The 20,981-nt window shown below is 41.9% G+C and overlaps 1 protein-coding gene across 1 annotated transcript in view; it reads left to right on the forward strand.

Moving 5' to 3' along the window:
- Positions 1 to 20,708, forward strand: part of LOC311138405 (sodium channel protein type 8 subunit alpha-like) — a 75,261-nt gene extending 54,553 nt beyond the window's left edge. The window contains exons 11-18 of the mRNA XM_084173076.1: positions 2,860 to 3,033; positions 5,762 to 5,884; positions 13,637 to 13,921; positions 14,216 to 14,269; positions 14,454 to 14,615; positions 15,847 to 15,939; positions 16,155 to 16,425; positions 16,954 to 20,708. Coding sequence (XP_084029202.1) covers positions 2,860 to 3,033; positions 5,762 to 5,884; positions 13,637 to 13,921; positions 14,216 to 14,269; positions 14,454 to 14,615; positions 15,847 to 15,939; positions 16,155 to 16,425; positions 16,954 to 18,116 — 2,325 coding nt within the window. The 3' untranslated portion in view covers positions 18,117 to 20,708. The remainder of the gene's footprint in view (positions 1 to 2,859; positions 3,034 to 5,761; positions 5,885 to 13,636; positions 13,922 to 14,215; positions 14,270 to 14,453; positions 14,616 to 15,846; positions 15,940 to 16,154; positions 16,426 to 16,953) is intronic.
- The last annotated feature ends 273 nt before the right edge of the window (positions 20,709 to 20,981 follow it).

The following is a 20,981-nucleotide window of genomic DNA, read 5'->3' on the forward strand; positions in this document are numbered from 1 at the left end:
TAAAAAAGCCAGACTACGGTTTGCAACTGCACATGGGGACAAAGATCATACTTTTTGGAGAAATGTCCTCTGGTCTGATGAAACAAAAATAGAACTGTTTGGCCATAATGACCATCGTTATGTTTCGAGGAAAAAGGGGGTGGCTTGCAAGCCGAAGAACACCATACCAACCGTGAAGCACGGGGGTGGCAGCATCATGCTGTGGGGGTGCTTTGCTGGATGAGGGACTGGTGCACTTCACAAAATAGATGGCATCATGAGGATGGAAAATGATGTGGATATATTGAAACAACATGTCAAGACATCAGTCAGGAAGTTAAAGCTTGGTCGCAAATGGGTCTTCCAAATGGACAATGACCCCAAGCATACTTCCAAAGTTGTGGCAAAATGGCTTAAGGACAACAAAGTCAAGGTATTGGAGTGGCCATCACAAAGCCCTGACCTCAATCCTATAGAACATTTGTGGGCAGAACTGACAAGTGTGTACGAGCAAGGAGGCCTACAAACCTGACTCAGTTACACCAGCTCTGTCAGGAGGAATGGGCCAAAATTCACCCAACTTATTGTGGGAAGCTTATGGAAGGCTACCTGACACGTTTGACCCAAGTTAAACAATTTAAAGGCAATGCTACCAAATACTAATTGAGTGTATGTAAACTTCTGACCCACCGGGAATGTGATGAAAGAAATACAAGCTGAAATAAATCATTCTCTCTACTGTTATTCTGACATTTCACATTCTTAAAATAAAGTGGTGATCCTAATTGACCTAAGACAGGGAATTTTTACTACGATTAAATGTCAGGAATTGTGAAAAACTGAGTTTAAATGTATTTGGCGAAGGTGTATATAAACTTCTGACTTCAACTGTAGGCTTGCGATAACAAAGGGGTTGACTACTTACTGACTCAAGACATTTCAGCTTTTCATTTTTAATTAATTTGTAAACATTTCTAAAAACATAATTCCACTTTGACTTTATGGTGTATTGTGTGAAGGCCAGTGACACAAAATCTCAACACAACACAATGTGGAAAAAGGGTGTGAATATTTTCTGAAGTGAACATTTTCACACCCATTGACTTTTTCCACATTTTGTTGTGTTATAGCCTGAATTTAAAATCGATTAAATGTAGATTTTTTTTGTCACTGGCCTACACACAATAACCCATAGTGTCAAAGTGGAATGATGTTTTTCTGAATTTTTTAAAATGAATTAAAAATGAAAAGTTGAAATGTCTTGAGTCAATAAGTATTCAACTCCTTTGTTATATACCCCACACATACAATTATGTGTAAGGTCCCTCAGTCAAGCAGTGAATTTCAAACACAGATTCAACCACAAAGATCGGGACTTTTTCCAATGCCACGCAAAGAAGGGCACCTATTGGTAGATGGGTAAATATTTAAAAGCAGACATTGAATATCCCTTTGAGCATGGTGAAGTTATTAATTAACCTTTGGATAGTGTATCGATACAGGCGTCCTTCCTAACTCAGTTGTTGGAGAGGTAGGAAACTGCTCAGGGATTTCACCATTAGGCCAATGGTGACTTTAAAACAGTTACAGAGTTTAATGGCTGTGAAAGGAGAAAACTGAGGATGGCTCAACAACATTGTATTACTCCACAATACTAACCTTATTGACAGAGTGAAAAGAAGGAAGCCTGTACAGAATAAAAAATTTCCAAAACATGCATCCAGTTTTAAAACAAAGCACTAAAGTAATACTGCAAAAAATGTGGTAACGCAATTAACTTTTTGTCCTGAACACAAAGTGTTATGTTCGAGGCAAATCCAATACAACACAGTACTGAGTACCACTCTCAATTCTTTTGACTTCCTTACCAAGAAGACAGTGAATGTTCCTGATTTGCTGAGTTACTGTTTTTACTTAAATCTGCTTGAAAATCTATGGCAAGACCAGAAAATGGTTGTCTAGCAATGATCAACAACCAATTTGACAGAGCTTGAAGAATTTTTAAAATAATAATGGGTCAATATTGTACAATCCAGGTGTGCAAAGCTCTTAGAGACTTACCCAGAAATACTCACAGCTGTAATCGCTGCCAAAGGTGACTGTAAGATTAATTGACTTAGGGCTGTGAATACTTATGTAAATGAGATATTTCTGTATTTCATTTTCAATAAATTTGCTAACATTTGTAAAAACATGTTTTCACTTTGTCATTATGGGGTATTGTGTGTGGATGGCTGAGAAAAATATTTTTAATAAATGTTGAATTCATGCTGTAACGACAAAATTTGGAATATTTCAAGGTGTATGAACACTTTCTGAAGGCACTGTATGTGTTCAGGAATGGACAGAGGGGATATAGAATAGTGGAGCTGAGTGGACTAATAACCCTACAGTACAGAGAGAACCTGTTCCATCACTTACAGTAGCCTACCTCCTCTTTCACTGCTGTGGGCAGTGACTATGTAAACACTGCACATCCTGAGAGCATTCAATACATTGTTGTATGAGAGAGAACAACTAAATTCACATTCACATAGTTTGCCATGAACATAGGGCAGTATCAACGTTAGCACAGTTGAATCCCAAGACATTAGACGCAATCAGTAAGATTATGTAGAGAAAACAATACTGTATATAAAAAAGACAACGTAACACTTTTTGGAGGACTGAGACAGGATGGTCTTTGCTATTGTTCCCAATTGCACCTTTAACACTATATACTGTCGTTTGCAGAGAATTCATATTTCAACAGGAAAAGCAAACGTCAAAACTATCTTTTAAACCATAGAGAGGGCCACTCAGAGGCCTAATCATAAGACAAGACGTCCAGTCACGTCAGTGTTGTTAACCTGCTGGTGTTCTGTTGGCCCCTCCCCCCAGGCCTTTGAGGATGTGTACATAAATAAGAGGAAGACCATCAAGATCATCCTAGAGTACGCAGACAGCGTGTTCACCTATATCTTCATCCTGGAGATGGTGCTCAAATGGGTGGCCTATGGCTGGGTCAAATACTTCACCAACGCCTGGTGTTGGCTGGACTTCTTCATTGTGGATGTAAGTAACTTCTCCAATGGACTCTATGTTACTTCCTGCCTCCTCTTATGATTTCCTTCCTCCATCTTTCCATCCTTTATTCTATTGTGCTGGTCTCTCTTTTAATCTCTTTTTATCTCTCTTGCTTTGTCTTCTTCATGTTCTTCTTCTCTGGCTATGTCTTTTATGTATCTTGCTCTCTCTCTGTCAGTCTTCGTTTTATGAGAGATGATGAGCTTTGCTCTCATCTTCCCATGTTGGATGCTGTTTCCCTTCAACCACACTGTAGTTGTAATTACTCTTTGTTCCTGATCTGAGACAACTTTGATAATAAGGGACTTGAATATTGATTGCAGATGCTGGGTTATGGACATGACATCAAATCATTACCTATTGACATAGAACATTTAGCAGGCATAGCAAAACCCTCCCTTCTTCCCATAAATATACTCTGTATAGTATGTAACTCAAACATTTGCCAATTCGACTGCTTCGTCAACAAAATTCGACCAATCATTTAAGTGGATTTTATTTAATTGAATGCTCCACTTAGTCTCCAGCTGAAATGTTGAAAAGCCTGGCATCATTCATTGATATTAAGGCCTTTCCCGTTGTGTCTCTCTACCCTGTTTAACTAACTCTATGGGCTAGTGTGTTATCTGTTGCTGTTTAGTTGACCTATCTTGTCGTTGCTGTGAGTGAACCGCTGTAATATGGAATATTACAGCCTGGAATGGGAGGTGTGGTATTAGCAGTGAGTCAACAATGTGGTTTACAGTAGCACGTTACTACGTAAACAACAAAGGGGATGGTAGGGGTGGGGGGTAGGGGTGACAGGCAGGACGGGAAATGGGATGGCGGGGACTGTCAACAATTTTTAACATTTATATAAGGTGTACATTTCAAGAAAAAGTCAAAGAAAAATGTTACGCTGTCCCCATGGGACACATCACAATGCCATACAAGCTCTCTTCGGTTCTGGTGTTGCAATGTGGGGGGTTTTCATCCAGTGTTGCTTTGCCCAGTAACATTTTTCTACTGTTATGTAAAGAAGGCTGTGGTGTCTGTATCTTCCCGTGTCTCTGGAAGAGCAAATGTAAAGTTATCTTTTGCCCTTGATTTGTCCTGTTGGATGTGTTGTGTTGGGTCATGTGATGGATGGTAAGTCAAGTCATGACTTCTGAGTCAATCCTTAAACTCCATTATCAACTAATGTCTTCTCAATCCTGATGGTTTGTGTATGTGTTAATGTCTGTGCTCGGTTTTGTGGGAGTGCGTGTGTGTGTGTGTTTGTGTGTGTTTGTTGGTATTTGTGTGCCTGCCTGTGTATTGTGGGTTACTCAGAAGGTGCATGTCTCTCTCCTCAGTTTCTCCTTGCAGAGCCAGAGGAGGGAGGCATGGCGGCCACTCCCCACCTTTACTACAGGGGGCATCAAGCAGACAGAAGCTGAAGGTGACCATCACCCCAAAGAGCAACGACAGTGTAGTAGCCTAGAGGACAGTGGAAGCTTTAGTGTGCCATTATAAAAGCCAGTGGACATACATGGACAAAGGCTGTGTGTATATGTGATAGAGATCATTTTCTTTGAGAAAAAGAAACCCATGGCAAAGAAGAGCATAGTGTCATGGGAAGTACTCAGTACATTATAGATATAGCTAATGTACATTTTCATGACTGAGTGAAACTGAAAGATCAGCTCTTTCTCAAAGACAGCCTTTGTCAACATTCCCCAGAAGAGAATAAGTCTGTCCCTTCAGAGCTGTAATAAAGTATAGTATTTGTCATTGGTAGACATATTTGCAAATCCCTTTGAATGAAACTGTCCCCTGTTTCTCAATGCCCATCTGACAGTCCAGAGTCCTATGCCATTTGATGAGGAATACAAACAGAGGAAGATGTTTGCCCTTGACCCAAATCCCCCCTGCCAGTATCACATTATCATGGATGGTCATGGGAGACAGAGGGGAAGGGAGCTCAAGTTTTTTAACAGGCGTGGTGTCCCGTGCTCTCTGTGCCTCTTTGACTCATTGTGCCTCTCTGTCCTGTAACTACTCTACCACTGTGTCAAACCACATCTTGCGTCCCTTGCGTCACCTTATGTAGGCTATGGCTCCCTCATGAGTTCCATTTGTGGTCTAGAATAGAACTAAATGTGAGTATGAGATGGCTCAGGGATGTGCACATTCAACCTGTACCTTCTCTCGCAGGTACCTGTAACCGTGTCTCTCTTAAAATTAAAAGGGGTGTTGTACTGCAGACGAGAGGGACTTGGCTTGGGGGCCGGTGGTTGAGGGGCCAGGGTAAGGTTCTTGTGGTTTTGTCTCGGGACTCTCCCTTTCACAGGTTGTCCTCTCTCCTACTCGTCCCCACTACCGCCCTCACCCTCCTGGCTCCCATCTCCATTCTTATACTCAACTGGTACTTTGTGAATTGTGTGAATATTGTACATATACTGTGTCTTGTGTCATATTGAGTGAATTTTTGTGAACGCATTTCTCCTCTCCAATTTCCCATTTGTTTGATTCTGCTACCTCTTTTTCTCTCCACTTATTTTCCCCCTATTTCTCTGTCAACCACAAGTTTCTAACCAGGTATACTATAGAGCTTATTTTCAAGCTTCACCTGCGTTACAAACTAAACCAAAACAACAATCAAAATTGGTCCAGTAGAGTCTATCTCTCTGTTACCCTTTCTAACTGTTTGGACCCTCTCTCTTCCTTCTCTCTTCCTCTCTCTGTCTCTGTATAGGTGTCTATAATCACTCTTATAGCTAATGCGATGGGCTACTCCGATCTAGGGCCCGTTAAATCACTACGGACATTGAGGGCCTTGAGGCCCCTTAGGGCCCTGTCTCGTTTTGAAGGGATGAGGGTAAGATCTAAAACACCAGGCAGCTGGTCCTTCTGCATGTCCATTCAACAGTTACAGCACCAATGCATGCTATAATGAACTAGACAAGATGATCATGGACAGCACTCACCTCAACTTAGCTAACATTTCCCCAGCCTAATTGTAACCAAACCAACATCCAAACGGAGATTCAGGGAAAACAAAAATCGGACATTTATTGATTTATCAAGACGAGTCCCCACGCTTGTCTCAAAGCAGCACAATGGCGCTGTCCCAATCAAAACGGTGCTGAAATTACCATCTAGTTGACCACACGTGGGTAGGTAATTGCTTCAAATTATTACAAGGATTGGATGACTTTGGGAGTTTCAGTAAACAACAATTTGATAGGCCTACATGCCTTCAATTGCATTATCCTACTTTATTCCAATATTTTCGTCATTCAGTGATATTTATTTACCACAGTAAGTATTTATGGATCCATCTAGTTGTGGTTAAGAAAACAGTTCATGCTTAGTGGTGGGAGATGCGGAGAGATGGACAAAGTGGCATGCCTTGCAAAGTTTAGAACTGGCAGGAGGATGGTTAATGTGCACTGCCTAGCAACCATCAAGAGTTTAAGAGCGTAGTGCATGCCAAAGCCACCTCAGCATTACGGCTACGTTTCATACTAAGCCGTAGGCAGAACTTTACCAAAATGATTGCTAGGTCGTTTGGCGGAAATACAAGTTTTGGCTTTGATACCTGCAAGAGGCAATGCCTTTGAGATATAAAGAAAAGGCAGAAAAAAGTTGGCGGTATGATAAAGTTGGCAGAAAAACGTCTTAGTATGAAAGGGATACAAGTTTACTTCGATATGATGGTTATTATCAATATTTGCGCCTAAAGACTTTTCCACTCTCATTTCTTGCATTATACATTTTACAGACACAAAAAGATCCCACCATGTCAAACGGAACCAATTATCTGCAGACATTTATAAAATTATCATAGCTGTCGTGATTTTATTTTATACAGTATGACTTTACTCGCATTAAAACTGTGGATGGAAATGTGGTTAGTGACACGCCATTTACATGAAAATATATCATTTCAGAAAGTCATGGTGCAGCTGATATAATAAGAAAGCAATGATTATCTAAAATATGGATTGATATAGTATCAGTTTGAAAGGAATTTCAGGTTAATTGTAATGATAAAATGTTGATTGGTAAAATGGCAATATGTTGCAAAGCTGCCTCATTACAATGTCAAAACAGAGTAGAGATGTAGAACTTGTGAAAGAAGACTGGAGAATGAAATCACTCATCCCATATGAATGGTATGTAATTTTATCCACTGAAATTAGCAATCTATTGTACTTAATTTAGAGCTCTCACTTTTACTATCAAGGGCTTTCAAGCAAGAGATCCTCCCTGTACCCTGTTCCTTCAACTACTGTTTCACGTGTCTCACTCTAACCTTCCAATGTAACACATGACTTACAAGAATCACCCCAGAAAACATGACCCTATTGGACCCATGTGGGTATTCAGTGGGCAAGGTGTGCACGGGCTAGCCCACACCAAGCCCACACCAGCCCAACATGGGCTAGCCCAGCACAGGCTAGCCCACACCAAGCCCACACCAGCCCAACATGGGCTAGCCATCACCAACCCAACAAAGACTAGCCCACATGAACCCCACACCAGCCCAACATCACAGAGTTTTCAAACCCAGAGGCCCAACAGGACGATATTTTGACAGACCAGACCGGGGTTTGGGATGTCAATGAGAGAAGTGAAAAATGTGTCCTTAGTTGTAAAAATTCAATTTCTAAAAAAGTATTAAAGTAGCTGAACATGTAATTACTCCAACCTTGTGAAAGGGACAAACTGACATGTTTTAATTTTTATCAAAACAACTTCATATCGAAGGAGTGTCTTTGATTTGACGGCATGCACAGTTCGGTGCGACACGACTGTTAGACCCAATGACGTGTTTCAGCACATGAGCTTAGCTAGCTAACGTCGCCATGACATCGCCTACAAGTATGATCAGGGATTTATATTGGAGAAGCAGTTTCTGGGCTTTTTCATACTAATCCATCTTTAATGACATTGGCTAGCCATCACCAGCACCAGCCCAACACAGGCTAGCCCACACCAATCCCACACATAGCCAAACACAGGCCATCCTACACCAACCTAACACTGGCTAGCCCACACCAAGTCCACATCAGCCCAACACAGGCCAGCCTACACCAGCCCAACACAGGCTAGCCCACAACAAACTCACACCAGCCCAGCATGGGCTTTCCCACACCAAGCCCACACCAGCCCAACACGGGCTAGCCTGTGTTGGGCTGGTGTGGCTAGCCCGTGTGCACACCACACCTACAAATAATGAGCCCCCACCTCTACATTATGAAGTAGCTGGTGTGGGCTAGCCCATGCTGGGCTTGATGTGGGCTAGCCTGTGTTGGGCCTGTGTAGGCTGGCCCACAGCAAGCTCAACATCGAAAATACAAAACATGACAAGTAACAAAACACTGATACACTGATAGACACAGTCACACAAATAAAAAATACAACGATGTACAAACAATACAACAACAAAAAATAAAAAAATTAAATGTATGTGTGCGTTAGTGTGTCTGTGTGTGCGTTTGTGTGTGTGTCCCCTCACAGTTCCTGCCATTCACGGTAAACGCTGCATATGTCGTCTCAATCGGAAATTACCTTTTAGTTTCTATCCCGCAATCTGTAAAGCTTCAGCGATACAGATTGAATAGAGCCCTAAACCTCCATAATACAGGATCATTGTGCTAATATTTGACTGATAATGCCTGAAACATTTACTCCATGTAACATGCATGTAATACACATACACCAGAGAGCCATGTTTCCCTTCTTGGCAACAGCAGTCGACAATAACAGAAAAACAGAACAACAACCACTGACAATAGTAGTAGTTTATTTGTTATTTTTACACTCACTTATTGATAAGGTACACTCATAACATCTTCAAAGAATTTAGTAGGCTTAGTTACGAAGAGGGAACCAGGTCCATCATTACATTATTATGATATCCATTTAGTGAGGTTAACTCCCTAGTCTACTCATCAAGGTAACTAAATAGGTGTAGTTATTGAGGTCATTTGCCATAATCACTACACATGAGGGAAACCTTCAGCAAAGTCCACTCATCTCAGTTCTGACTGTCTTGTCAAGGTGGGAACATGGCTCTGTAAATGATCCTGTATGACTGTGCATGCCAAGCTCAGCTCAGCTGTCTAAGAGCTGCTGGATGTCCTGCATTAAAACATCAAATGTACAGAGGAATAGGAGGGGGGGGGGGCATGGTTTGGTGAGAGGTGGAAGTGTCAGACGCTTTCCATTGTACTGCTGTTGTGACAGATTGGCCAGACATTCTATGGCTGAGATATGTGGATAGGCCTACTCTCTTAGAATTAGTGGAGTTCCTTAAGAAACCATTGCTAGTCAATGGTTCATATTTGCGCCTTTGGTTATTCGAGGGGTTCTTGGAATAACCTTTAATGTTTCAATGTAGCAAAGAGTTCCTGAAGAAACCCTGGACTGGAGGCATGGCTTAGTAGGGGCATGGCTTTCAGATATTTTTAGACCACCCGTAAGAGTATATGTAATTCCAGGTCATCTGATCTATTGTCATCACCTTATGGTGGAGCACTGACAGTTTTGTAACGTCAATTAGGCTTAGAGAGATCCTTCAAGAGCCTATGCAAATCCTAAAGTTGAAGCAGTTACCACTTTATGTAATCACCAATGTTAAGAAAAAAATAATTATTGACTTGTTTACATTTTCACATTACATCTATCATAAATAAACTGTCAACAAATGTCAAACTTTCAGGAACTCAATATACATAATTTACAGTTTGAAAGCAGTTAGAGTTAATAAAGATCAGTTGTGCAGGGTTGGGATGGGTCCTTAAAAAATAAGTCTCATCCTGTTGTTCCGAACCCTGTTGGCCCCCAGAGGAGCCTCTCCCCAGGCGCCGCGGCGCAACCAGCCCGTTCAAGCCACCAGGACCGTGTGTGCATGTGCGTGTTCAGTGTTCTGTCACCCTCCCTGAATGGCACGTGCGACATCCCATCCTCGCGTCACTGCAGCCTGTATTGCCGCGCCAGACACACCAGGATGGACCTTGGCACTGGCTCGGCCAAGCAGAACAGACCAAACTGCGCAAGATGTTGACGCAACGGACCCATTAACTCAAAACCCTGCACAGTAGATGAAAAATAAGCTATAGACAAGCCACATGTGAGAACACACATTCAACAGCCAATACTGTGGTTATCAAAGTTGAAAAAGGATAGTGCTGCCTAAGGGTCTGACCCCCGTCTGCTTCTTTGCATCAAACACAGATGGTGAATCCCAAACCACTCCCTACTAACTCGATCGGCGGGCCCTCCGTTGTCATGTGTTGCTGACACAACTCCGAGGGTAACTTCCAGAGAGTGGCGAAGTTATCAATAAACCCATCATCTTCGGAACACACTCCTGACTTGAATGATGCAATTCATGTTCCATTTTTAAATAATGAAACGAGCCTGAAATTCAAATGAACAAATCCCCTCTGTTGTTTTACAAGATATAGCCTAAACTTGAGTAACAATTAACATTTAATTTGGGAGGTATTTCATCTGTTACGTGTCAAGTCTCGAAATCTGAAAAACAAATGCACGTGACATATTAGGCACGCCTCTCCATTCTTTTGTATCTCCAAACATATTGCAGTGCGTGTCAGGATAGCACTTCGCTGTGTAGCCTGCAGCCTTGCTGGCTCAGTTGATGTGGCTATCCGAGGGTCTAATTAGCCCTTACCACTCGATAATTTTCACTCCCTCAGCTTTGGGACACTTGTGAAAATGGCAGAGCCGTGTGAACGCGCAAATGGAGGGGCGAGAGGAAGGGGGTGATTTGGGATTTAGCCAGCAAAAAATTTAGAAATCACACATAAATGGCAACAATACATTTTCGAGGGTTGGGTTTGGCTCTGGCTGCCTGCCTGCCAGGCGATGCCCATTCCCATCCCCCACCCATCCCCAACACAACCTCCACAGAAATTGCAAGTTCTGCGGTACTGGTACTCCGGAAAGGAGTGGGCCAGTCCCCTGCACACCACCTGCTCAAGTCCTTTTGTTCTCCCGATCTGGAATACCTCACCGTCAAATGCCGACCACATTATCTCCCGAGATAATTTTCTTTGATCATCGTCACTGCCTTGTATATTCCCCCCCCCCCCCCCCCCCCCCCCCAAGCAGACATTGTGACGGCTCTCAAGGAACTACACTGGACTATGTGCAAACTGGAAACCACATATCCTGAGGCCGCATTTATTGTAGCTGGGAAAGGAAATCTGAGGAAAACTATACCCAAATTCTATCAACACATCTCCTGTGCTACACACGCAATACGGACCCTGGATCATTGCTACTCTCCCTTCTGGGACGGCTACAAGGCCATCCCCCGCCCTCCCTTCGGCAAATCAGATCCTGCCTCCATTCTGATCCTCCCCACCTATAGGCAGAAACTTAAACAGGAAGCTTCCGTGGTAAGGAATGTTCAACGTTGGTCTGACCAATCGGAATCTATGCTTCAAGATTGTTCTGATCACACGGACCGGGAAATCTTTCTGGTCACCTCTGAGAATATTATTGCATATACACTGACTGGGTTCATCAGGAAGTGCATAGAGGATGTTGTCCCCACTGTGATGATTAGAATTTATCCAAACCAAAAACTGTGAAAAGAACAACCATATTAAACCACCAGGAACATGGACATGTACAAACACACCAGCTACGACCTCCGTAAGGCAATCAAAGAGGCAAAACAACAGTACAGGGACAAAGTGGAGTCGCAATTCAACGGCTCTGACACGGTACATGTGGCAGGGACTCCAGACAATCATGGATAATAAAGGGAAAGCCAGCCACGTCCCGGACGAGCTAAACACCTTCTTCACCCGCTTCGAGGAAAACAGCGCCGCCAACGCGGGGCCCGACGCTCACGAGGACTGTGTGCTCTCGTTCTCCGTGGCCGACGTGAGTAAGTCATTTAAGTGTGTTAACCCTCGAAAGGCTGCCGGCCCAGTTGGCATCCCAAGCCATGTCCTCAGAGCACGTGCAGACCAGCTGGCTGGAGTGTTTACAGACATATTAAATCTCTCCATATCTCAGTCAGTTGTTCCCACTTGCATCAAGATGTCCACCATTGTTCCTGTACCCAAGAAAGTGAAGGTAACTTAACTAAATGACTATCGCCCTGTAGCACTCACTTCTGTCATCATCATGAAGTGCTTTGAGAGGCAAGTTAAGGACCACCTTACCCAAGACCCTAGACCCACTACAATTCGCATATCGCCCCAACAGATCCACAAACGACACAATCATCCTATCCCACCTGGACAAGAGAAATACCTATGTAAGAACGCTGTTCATCAACTTAGGCTTCAACATCATAGTGCCCTCCAAGCTCATCACTAAGCTCAGGGCCTTGGGCCTGAACCTTTCCCTGTGCAACTGGGTCCTGGACTTCCTGACGGGCCAACCCCAAGTGGTGAAGGTAGGCAACTACACCTCCGCCACGCTGATCCTCCCTGTTCACCCATGACTGCGTGGCCACGCACGTCTCCAACTCAATCATCAAGTTTGCTGATGACACAACAGTGGTAGGCCTGAATACCAACAACTATGAGACAGCCTACAGGGGGCGGTGAGAGCCCGGGCAGAGTGGTGCCAGGAAAATAACCTCTCCCTCATACAGCAACAAAACGAAGGAGCTGATCATGGATTACAGGAGACAGCAGAGAGAGCACACCCCCATCCACATCGACAGGGCTGCAGTGGAGAGGGTCAAACGCTTCAAGTTCCTCTGCGGCCACATCACTAACAACCTGAAATGCACCTGTAGTTCCCTCGACAGCCACTCCACCTGGTTGCCAAAAAACAAGAAGAAACAAAGGTAAATCTGAACAAAATACAATATTAACAAAATTCTACTTAAATCAAAAGGCACCCTCTAACCACTTGAGCTTAGTCAAAAGGCATCAAATGAATATCATCATATAATATTTATGTATGTTACATATTCCAATAAAATTGAAGTACAAACTTAACAAGATCAACAAGAATGACATTTACTCTAATGGGTGGCCAAAAATAACTATCTGAAAGCCACGCCTCCAATAAGCCACATCTCCAATCTTATAGTAGGCTGCCACCTCTTCAATATATTATTAAAAAGGTTCAAAATTGAAACCTTCTCATTAAAGAAAATGCAGGTTTGAACCTTTACACAGGGATTTCTTGAAGACTTTTCAGAGGGGTTCCTCAAGGAACATTTTGACCTGGAAAGGTTCCACCGGCGTGGCAATTTATAAAACCTCAAAAGGTTATTCTAGGCATCTTTACTTCAAAGAGTGTATATGATCTGCATACTCATTATCAATAGGTACACCTGATTTATGCAAAAATGGGACCTCAATCCCAGTATTCACTGTGCTTCGCCGATTTAACACCAGTACACCTCGTTGGTGAAATCAGTTGCATATGAGTAATAGCAACATATAAGGAAATAGTCAAGATAAAAAAGTACAAGGCGATAGTCAAGATAAACCAAACTGATGTGCAACTCACGTAAGGTATATGACCATTATCTCTGAGAGGGAGTGGGTTTATGTTTGAATATATGTATATGTGTGAGTTGTATCTCATGCTGCTCCTGTTTCCCTGGTCACGTGTGTAGGTGGTGGTGAATGCCTTGGTGGGAGCCATCCCCTCCATCATGAATGTGCTGCTGGTGTGCCTCATCTTCTGGCTCATCTTCAGTATCATGGGGGTAAACCTGTTTGCAGGGAAGTATTATTACTGCTTCAACGAGACCTCAGAGGAGAACTTTAAACCGGACGTTGTCAACAACAAGACAGAGTGCTTTGCACTAATCAACGCAAATTACAGTGAGGTCAGATGGAAGAATGTCAAGATTAACTTTGACAATGTGGCTGCAGGATACCTGGCTCTTTTACAAGTGGTAAGTACAAGGTCTTTCCTATTGATGTTCTGACTTTTCACTCCTTTGGCCGCTTGCCCCTCTCATTGTGGAGAAGGTCAAAGTTGAACGGTAGTTAGACTGCAGAAGTCAATAATCATATTTTTCAGTCAATAGCTTCCTACTGTACCTCTATCTCCTTCATCTTGTAATTTCACTCCTTCCTTTTCAACACCTCATCCTAATTTCCTTTATTTCCACTTAACCTTAATTCTTCTTCCTCACTTTTCTTTCCCCCCTTTTCTCTCATGACTCTATATATCCCCTCTCTCACAGGCCACATTTAAAGGCTGGATGGACATAATGTATGCCGCCATTGATTCTCGGAAGGTAAGCCTGACAATTGAGATTTGTCTCCCTTTTGTTTGGTGATCGGTATTGTGTGAACAGATGTAACATGTTCCTGAATAACCTACCAATACTAACTTGTTGCGAAAGGGACTTTTAAACCCACAAAGGGGAATGTAATGAGGGAGAGTTTGGAGTTTGAATGTGTTTTTCCTGTTCTCTGTAGGTGGAGGACCAGCCGATCTATGAAGACAACATCTACATGTATATCTACTTTGTTGCCTTCATCATCTTTGGCTCTTTCTTTACCCTCAATCTCTTCATTGGTGTCATCATTGACAACTTTAACCAGCAAAAGAAAAAGATAAGACCTCTTTTCCTTATTCAAGTTTCAAGTTTTAATGTCACATGCACAAGTACAGTGAAATGCCTATTTTGCAAACTCAAAACCCAACAAAAAATACACAATAAAGTAAGTAAGCATACTATATACAGGACATATTTTTTTAAAAGTCAGTTCCAATACCATATTTATAATGTGCAGGAATAGTGGAGTGATGGCCGTAGATTATGTATAGGGGTAAGGGGACTAGGCAACAGGATGTAAGATAAACAGAGTAGCAGCAGCTTGTACAGTATGTGAGTGGGTGTGTATAAATGTATGTGCATATTATGTGTGAGCAAGCAAATTCCTTGGACCTGTTAATAAGATCAAACTATACTGAACAAAGATATAAACGCAACATGCAACAATTTCAAAGACTTTACTGAGTTACAGTTTATGTAAGGAAATCAAGTCAATTGAAATAAATTCATTAGGCCCCAATCTATGGATTTCACAGATATGTATCTGTTGGTCACAGATACCTTAAAAAAAATGGGCCTCACAATGGCCGCAGGATCTCGTCACGGTATCTCTGTGCATTCAAACAGCCATCGATAAAATGCAATTGGGTTTGTTGTCCGTAGCTTATGCCTGCCCATACCATAACCCCACCGCAACCATTGGGCACTGTTCACAATGTTGACATCAGCAAACCACTTTCCCACCCGACGCAATACACGAGGCCTGCGGTTGTGAGGCTGGTTAGACATACTACTAAATTCTCTAAAACGACATTGGAAGCGGTTTATGATAGAGAAATTAACATTCAATTCTTTGGCAACAGCTCTAGTGGACATTCCTGCAGTCACTATGCCAATTGCACGCTCCCTCAAAACTTGAGACATCTGTGACATTGTGTTCTGTGGCAAAACTGCACATTTTAGTGGCCTTTTATTGTCCCCAGCACAAGGTGCATCAGTTTAATGATCATGCTGTTTAATCAGCTTCTTGATATGCCACACCTGTCATGTGGCTGGATTATCTTGGCAAAACAGAAATGCTCACTAACGGGGATGTAAACAAATTTGTGCACAAAATTTGAGAGAAATAAGCATTTTGTGCATGTGGAACTTTTCTGGGATATTTTATTTCAGCTCATGAAACATGGGACCAACACTTTACATGTTGCATTTATATTTTTGTTCAGTGTAGGTTAAGCACAAGTTCACCAATTCTTTGGCTCAACAAGGTTGTAACCAGATGTTTTCTTGTGTCATTTTACTTTGGAGGTCAGGATATATTCATGACAGAGGAGCAGAAGAAATACCACACTGCCATGAAAAAACTTGGCTCAAAAAAACCACAAAAACCTATACCAAGACCACTGGTGAGTCTCTTCCTTTTACCCAAGGGCTACTTTGGGGGAGGCGTAAATTAGGCATTTTCTCATTAAGGTAACATTCAAAAGACATGTCGAAAACTAAACTTTACTAACCAACAGACTTTCAGAATGTCCCCTAACCAAATGTGCCTCGCTTTAATTTGTTAAATCTACTAACGTTTCTTTATCCATCCTCCGTTCCTTTCTCTATTTTCTCTCAGAATAACTTTCAGGGCCTGGTATTTGACTTCGTGACGCAGCAGGTGTTTGATATATCTATTATGATGTTGATCTGCCTCAACATGGTGACCATGATGGTGGAGACGGACGCTCAGTCAGAAGAAACTGACAATATCCTCTACTGGGTCAACTTTGTCTTCATTGTTATTTTTACTACTGAGTTTGTGTTGAAGCTCTTTGCCCTTCGCCACTACTACTTCACCATTGGGTGGAACATCTTTGATGTGGTCGTGGTCATTCTCTCAATTGTTGGTCAGTAGTGATTTCATCCCTTTCAAATCAAATCAAATCAAATGTTATTGTTCACATACACGTGTTTAGCAGATGTTATTGCGGGAGTAGCGAAATGCTTGTGTTTCTAGCTCCGACAGTGCAGTAATATCTAACAAGTAATATTTAACAATGTCAGAGCAATTTCCTCCTACATTCAGTTGCCTATTGTCTTCCATGCCTGGTATTTGATTGCTAGAACCTGAATTGCCGTTTTAATTCAAAGTACTAGAAATGGGATGCTCTATTTTCTATCAAAAATCATCTGTCTAGAAGTATCACATTATTAGGAAATTTGAGGCCTGGGAAAGTGAGATCATGTGTTAACATCTCCCCCTAGTGGCCCACCAGTCACAGGACAGTTTGTATTATTATTATTATTATTATTATTATTATTTAAAAAATATATGTATGACAGAATGTTATGGTTTTAAGGAAAGATTGCAGAACATATCAGCAATCATACATTTCTCCCTATCCTCTTCTTTCTCTGTCTGCTTCTCTATCCAGGTATGTTCCTCGCAGAAATCATTGAGAAGTACTTTGTCTCTCCAACCCTCTTCAGGGTGATCCGACTGGCCCGAATCGGCAGAATCCTGCGTCTGATCAAAGGGGCCAAGGGCATTCGGACTCTACTGTTTGCTCTGATGATGTCACTTCCTGCCCTGTTCAACATCGGGTTGTTACTCTTCCTGGTTATGTTCATCTTCTCTATTTTTGGCATGTCTAACTTTGGCTATGTCAAGCATGGGGCAGGAATCGACGACATGTACAACTTTGAGACATTTGGCAACAGCATGATCTGCCTGTTTATGATCACCACTTCTGCCGGCTGGGACGGTTTGTTGTTACCAATCCTCAACTATCCCCCAGACTGTGACCCACAACTGGAGAACCCAGGTGCACCAAATACGGGTGACTGCGGCAACCCCTCGGTAGGAATTTTCTTCTTTGTCATGTACATTATCGTCTCCTTCCTAATCGTGGTCAACATGTACATTGCCATCATCCTTGAGAACTTCGGCGTTGCAACTGAAGAGAGTGCCGACCCACTCAGCGAAGACGACTTCACGACCTTCTACGAAATATGGGAGAAGTTCGACCCAGACGCCTCGCAGTTCATCACCTATGGCAAGCTTGGTGACTTTGCGGACTACCTCGAGCACCCGCTCCGCGTTCCAAAGCCCAACACCATCGAGCTGATCTCCATGGACTTGCCCATGGTGAGCGGGGACCGGATCCACTGCCTCGACATTCTGTTTGCATTCACCAAGCGGGTACTAGGCGATACCGGAGAGCTGGACATGCTAAGGGATCAAATGGAACAACGCTTTATTGCGGCGAACCCGTCCAAAGTGTCTTATGAGCCTATTACCACTACTCTGAGGCGCAAGCAGGAGGACGTGTCGGCCAAAATCATACAGCAGGCCTACCGAAACTACCTGGCTAGACGCGGCTTCAAACGCAAGCGCATACCTGCCAGTAACAATAATGTGAAGAATGGGGGGACGAATCCGGAAAAGGAAAAGAAGGAGGGCACGCCCTCCACTGCCTCTCTCCCCTCCTATGACAGTGTCACCAAACCTGACAAGGAAAAACAGGATGAGAATGAAGGAAAGGGGGGGAAGAAGGAGGGCAGAAACCAAAAAGCTGTCAGGGAATCTAAGTGTTAGAATATTGGAATAATAATTACAGTAATAATTATAATAATAATGTAACTTCAAGCAAAGCGAAAGGAAACCATCTAACCCACAGATGTACAGATTATTTAATTTGCAAGTAAGAAAAATAATAATATTAATACTTTTGTTTACAGACTTCATACTATTGATGCAGAGGGAAGCAGCTCAGTCTCTTACAGCTTGAAGACACTTGACCTTGATTTAAACTAAAAGGCATACTGTGTGACATTGTTGCATCTAGACTACTTAACAAAAGGGAATGAAAACAGACAAAATATGGAAGAAATGTCTTTGTTTGCGAAAGGGCAGATAGTGGGCTACACATAAGGAACAGAACTCTTCACTAAGAGGAATGAATGAGAAACGCTGATAAGGGATTTAATGTGTGGGATTCCCGCCAGCAACGGATTCCCATGGAAATACAGTGCTATGTAGGAAAAACATGGAAATACTGCTTGACTAATTTAGACATTCATGGAGGACATTTATGGACATTATCAGTCTGTATGAACAAGCAGAAGAACGGAGGAGAGAAAGACAAAGCCCCAGAGTAGCCTAATGTAAGGGTTTTTATTTGGTTTGTTAATGCTGAATATACTTGTATCTCCACATAATTTGAGTGGCAAAAAAAATCAAAAAGGTACAAAACAAAAACAACGAACATTTTCACGTAACTTTTCTTCTCATTCTATCTTTGTTATATCCACATCAAAAGGCTTTTTCTACATGGGCTTTCACATCGATTGGTTAAGGGGCTGTTTATTAAGGAGTCATCTTGAGCCAAGGGCTTACATTTACTCAGTCAGATTTCCAAACAAATACATAAATAATTGTGCTTGTTCAGTGCATAGTAATTACTTGCATGATGGCATGTTTTGATCAGAAATCTTGCATGAATAATCATAGTCCACAAGACACTAATACTCAGACCACAACAGTGGCTCGATCATAGGTTTGAGGTTGTCCACTGTCAAAAATTCTAAGTTAGAAGTAAATCATTAGTATTATGATGAGAAACCTTGTGTCGAATGAATACCAACATTGTGGGTTTTATTAGGAGAAATGCAAACTAATTGTATTGCTGCTATGGGATGCAGAAGAGATGGGATTGGATGTCTGTGTGTATCATTGAGTGTATTTGGTGGATCGTTTTAAGAGAAAAAAAATAATAATGTACATTTTAAAAAGCTTATATTTATAATTTGTATGCAGCAATATCACTTACCTAATTCACCATGCCATCTGCCTTTGTTTTGTGTTGGACGAGGGCATTGTGGGAGTGTCTACGTTGGTAGGGAATTGACAGGTGTAGCAAGCTAGTTTCTATTTCAGATTTTTCTCTAAGGCCAATTTAGACTGTTCTACAGGGTTTGAGTGAGGAAAGAATGTTGTATTTCTGTTTCCAATAACTGCTGTGTTTTATTTCTTTACCATGCGCTGATTCATTTGTACATGTTGTGATGGTTTACTAGTCTGTATCATTTTTACATGTATTTTCAGCCAAAACTATGAGGGAGTTAATATTGGGCTAGGAGATTAGAGAGAAACAGAAATTGGTGTATAGGGATAATAATATGTGGAGAAGCCAAAGAGACCTGCCTTGTTACTCATTGTCATCATTTGTCCTTGGAATGGGAGTGGGTGAACAGTGCCCCCCTGCTGCTTATTCTGTTTTTCACTGTCATTGTTAGACGGAGAGACCCTAAAAATACACGCAATGCTTGAAGAGTTCACCCCTTTATCTCAGGAGATATTACAGATGTATTATAATGAGCTCTGCAACTAAATGCAAGTGAATGTGATGATGAGAGTATTTATGAAAACACTTTTTCTTATGATTTTGTGTGATGTTATGCCACACTGTTGGACAATGATCTCGGCTGGCAATAGCCCTGGTAGCCAGTCTGTCAGAGGCCACTTTCGAACTTCCTTAAAAAGACATTAAGAAATATAGGGCTAGAAGCGTCTCAGTGAAACAGCAACATTTTGCTCGCTTGTAAGGGCAGTGTTTATATAGGTAGCGGATTAAATTTGTGGTTGTGTAGCTTTGGACTTAGGTCAGGTCTGAATAAAATATAACAATAATATTGCTCACCCCAATAGCAATCAGAGGTACTTAGGAAACACTGTGAGGAGATGTCATGAGAGGGTATATGGATTTGTTTGTTTGAGCAGCACACTAAGTTCTGTCAGAGGCAAACAGTATGTGAGCACTGGATAGTAGGCCCCATAATTCAATATTTGTGAAAAATGTGCTCCAAAACCCCTCATCAGCCATTTACTCCACTTACGTAGAACGCATACCGCGTAACAAATACCAAATAATGAACAGAGCAGACCCCAGGAAGAGTCGCTGCTGCCTTGGCAACAGCTAATGGGGATGCTAATAAAATACTAAAGGTACTGTGAGCCGTAACACATTAACACTACACCCAAGCTTTTGCACTTTCTGTTGTGCAGTGATGTCACTTCCTGTTTATGAATAAATCCCCAATCCCCTTCTCAAGTTCTATGGTCCAGTTGCTGCATGAGATCTCTAAAATCAGTGTGGGTGTTAACTTGAACCAAATAAAACTCTGAATGATAAGCATAAAAGCTACTGCCTTCCATTTTTCTCCATGCCCATCAAGGATATACATGTATAGATGTGTAAACAGAAAAAATCATAGATATTACAAACATCCATTTGAAAAAAAAGACTATAAAGACTAAAAATCTACAGTTCAGGCTATGTTGTAAATGGCACAAATTGCTGAAAAGTTACGAATGAACTTTTTAAGAGACTATAAATAATGTAATATATCATTTTATTTTATGCGTGCATGCATGCGCTGTTTTTTGTAAATAAATAAATAC

Source organism: Coregonus lavaretus (assembly GCF_964263955.1).
Source record: "Coregonus lavaretus genome assembly, chromosome: 12".
In the NCBI taxonomy this organism is placed as follows: domain Eukaryota; kingdom Metazoa; phylum Chordata; class Actinopteri; order Salmoniformes; family Salmonidae; genus Coregonus; species Coregonus lavaretus.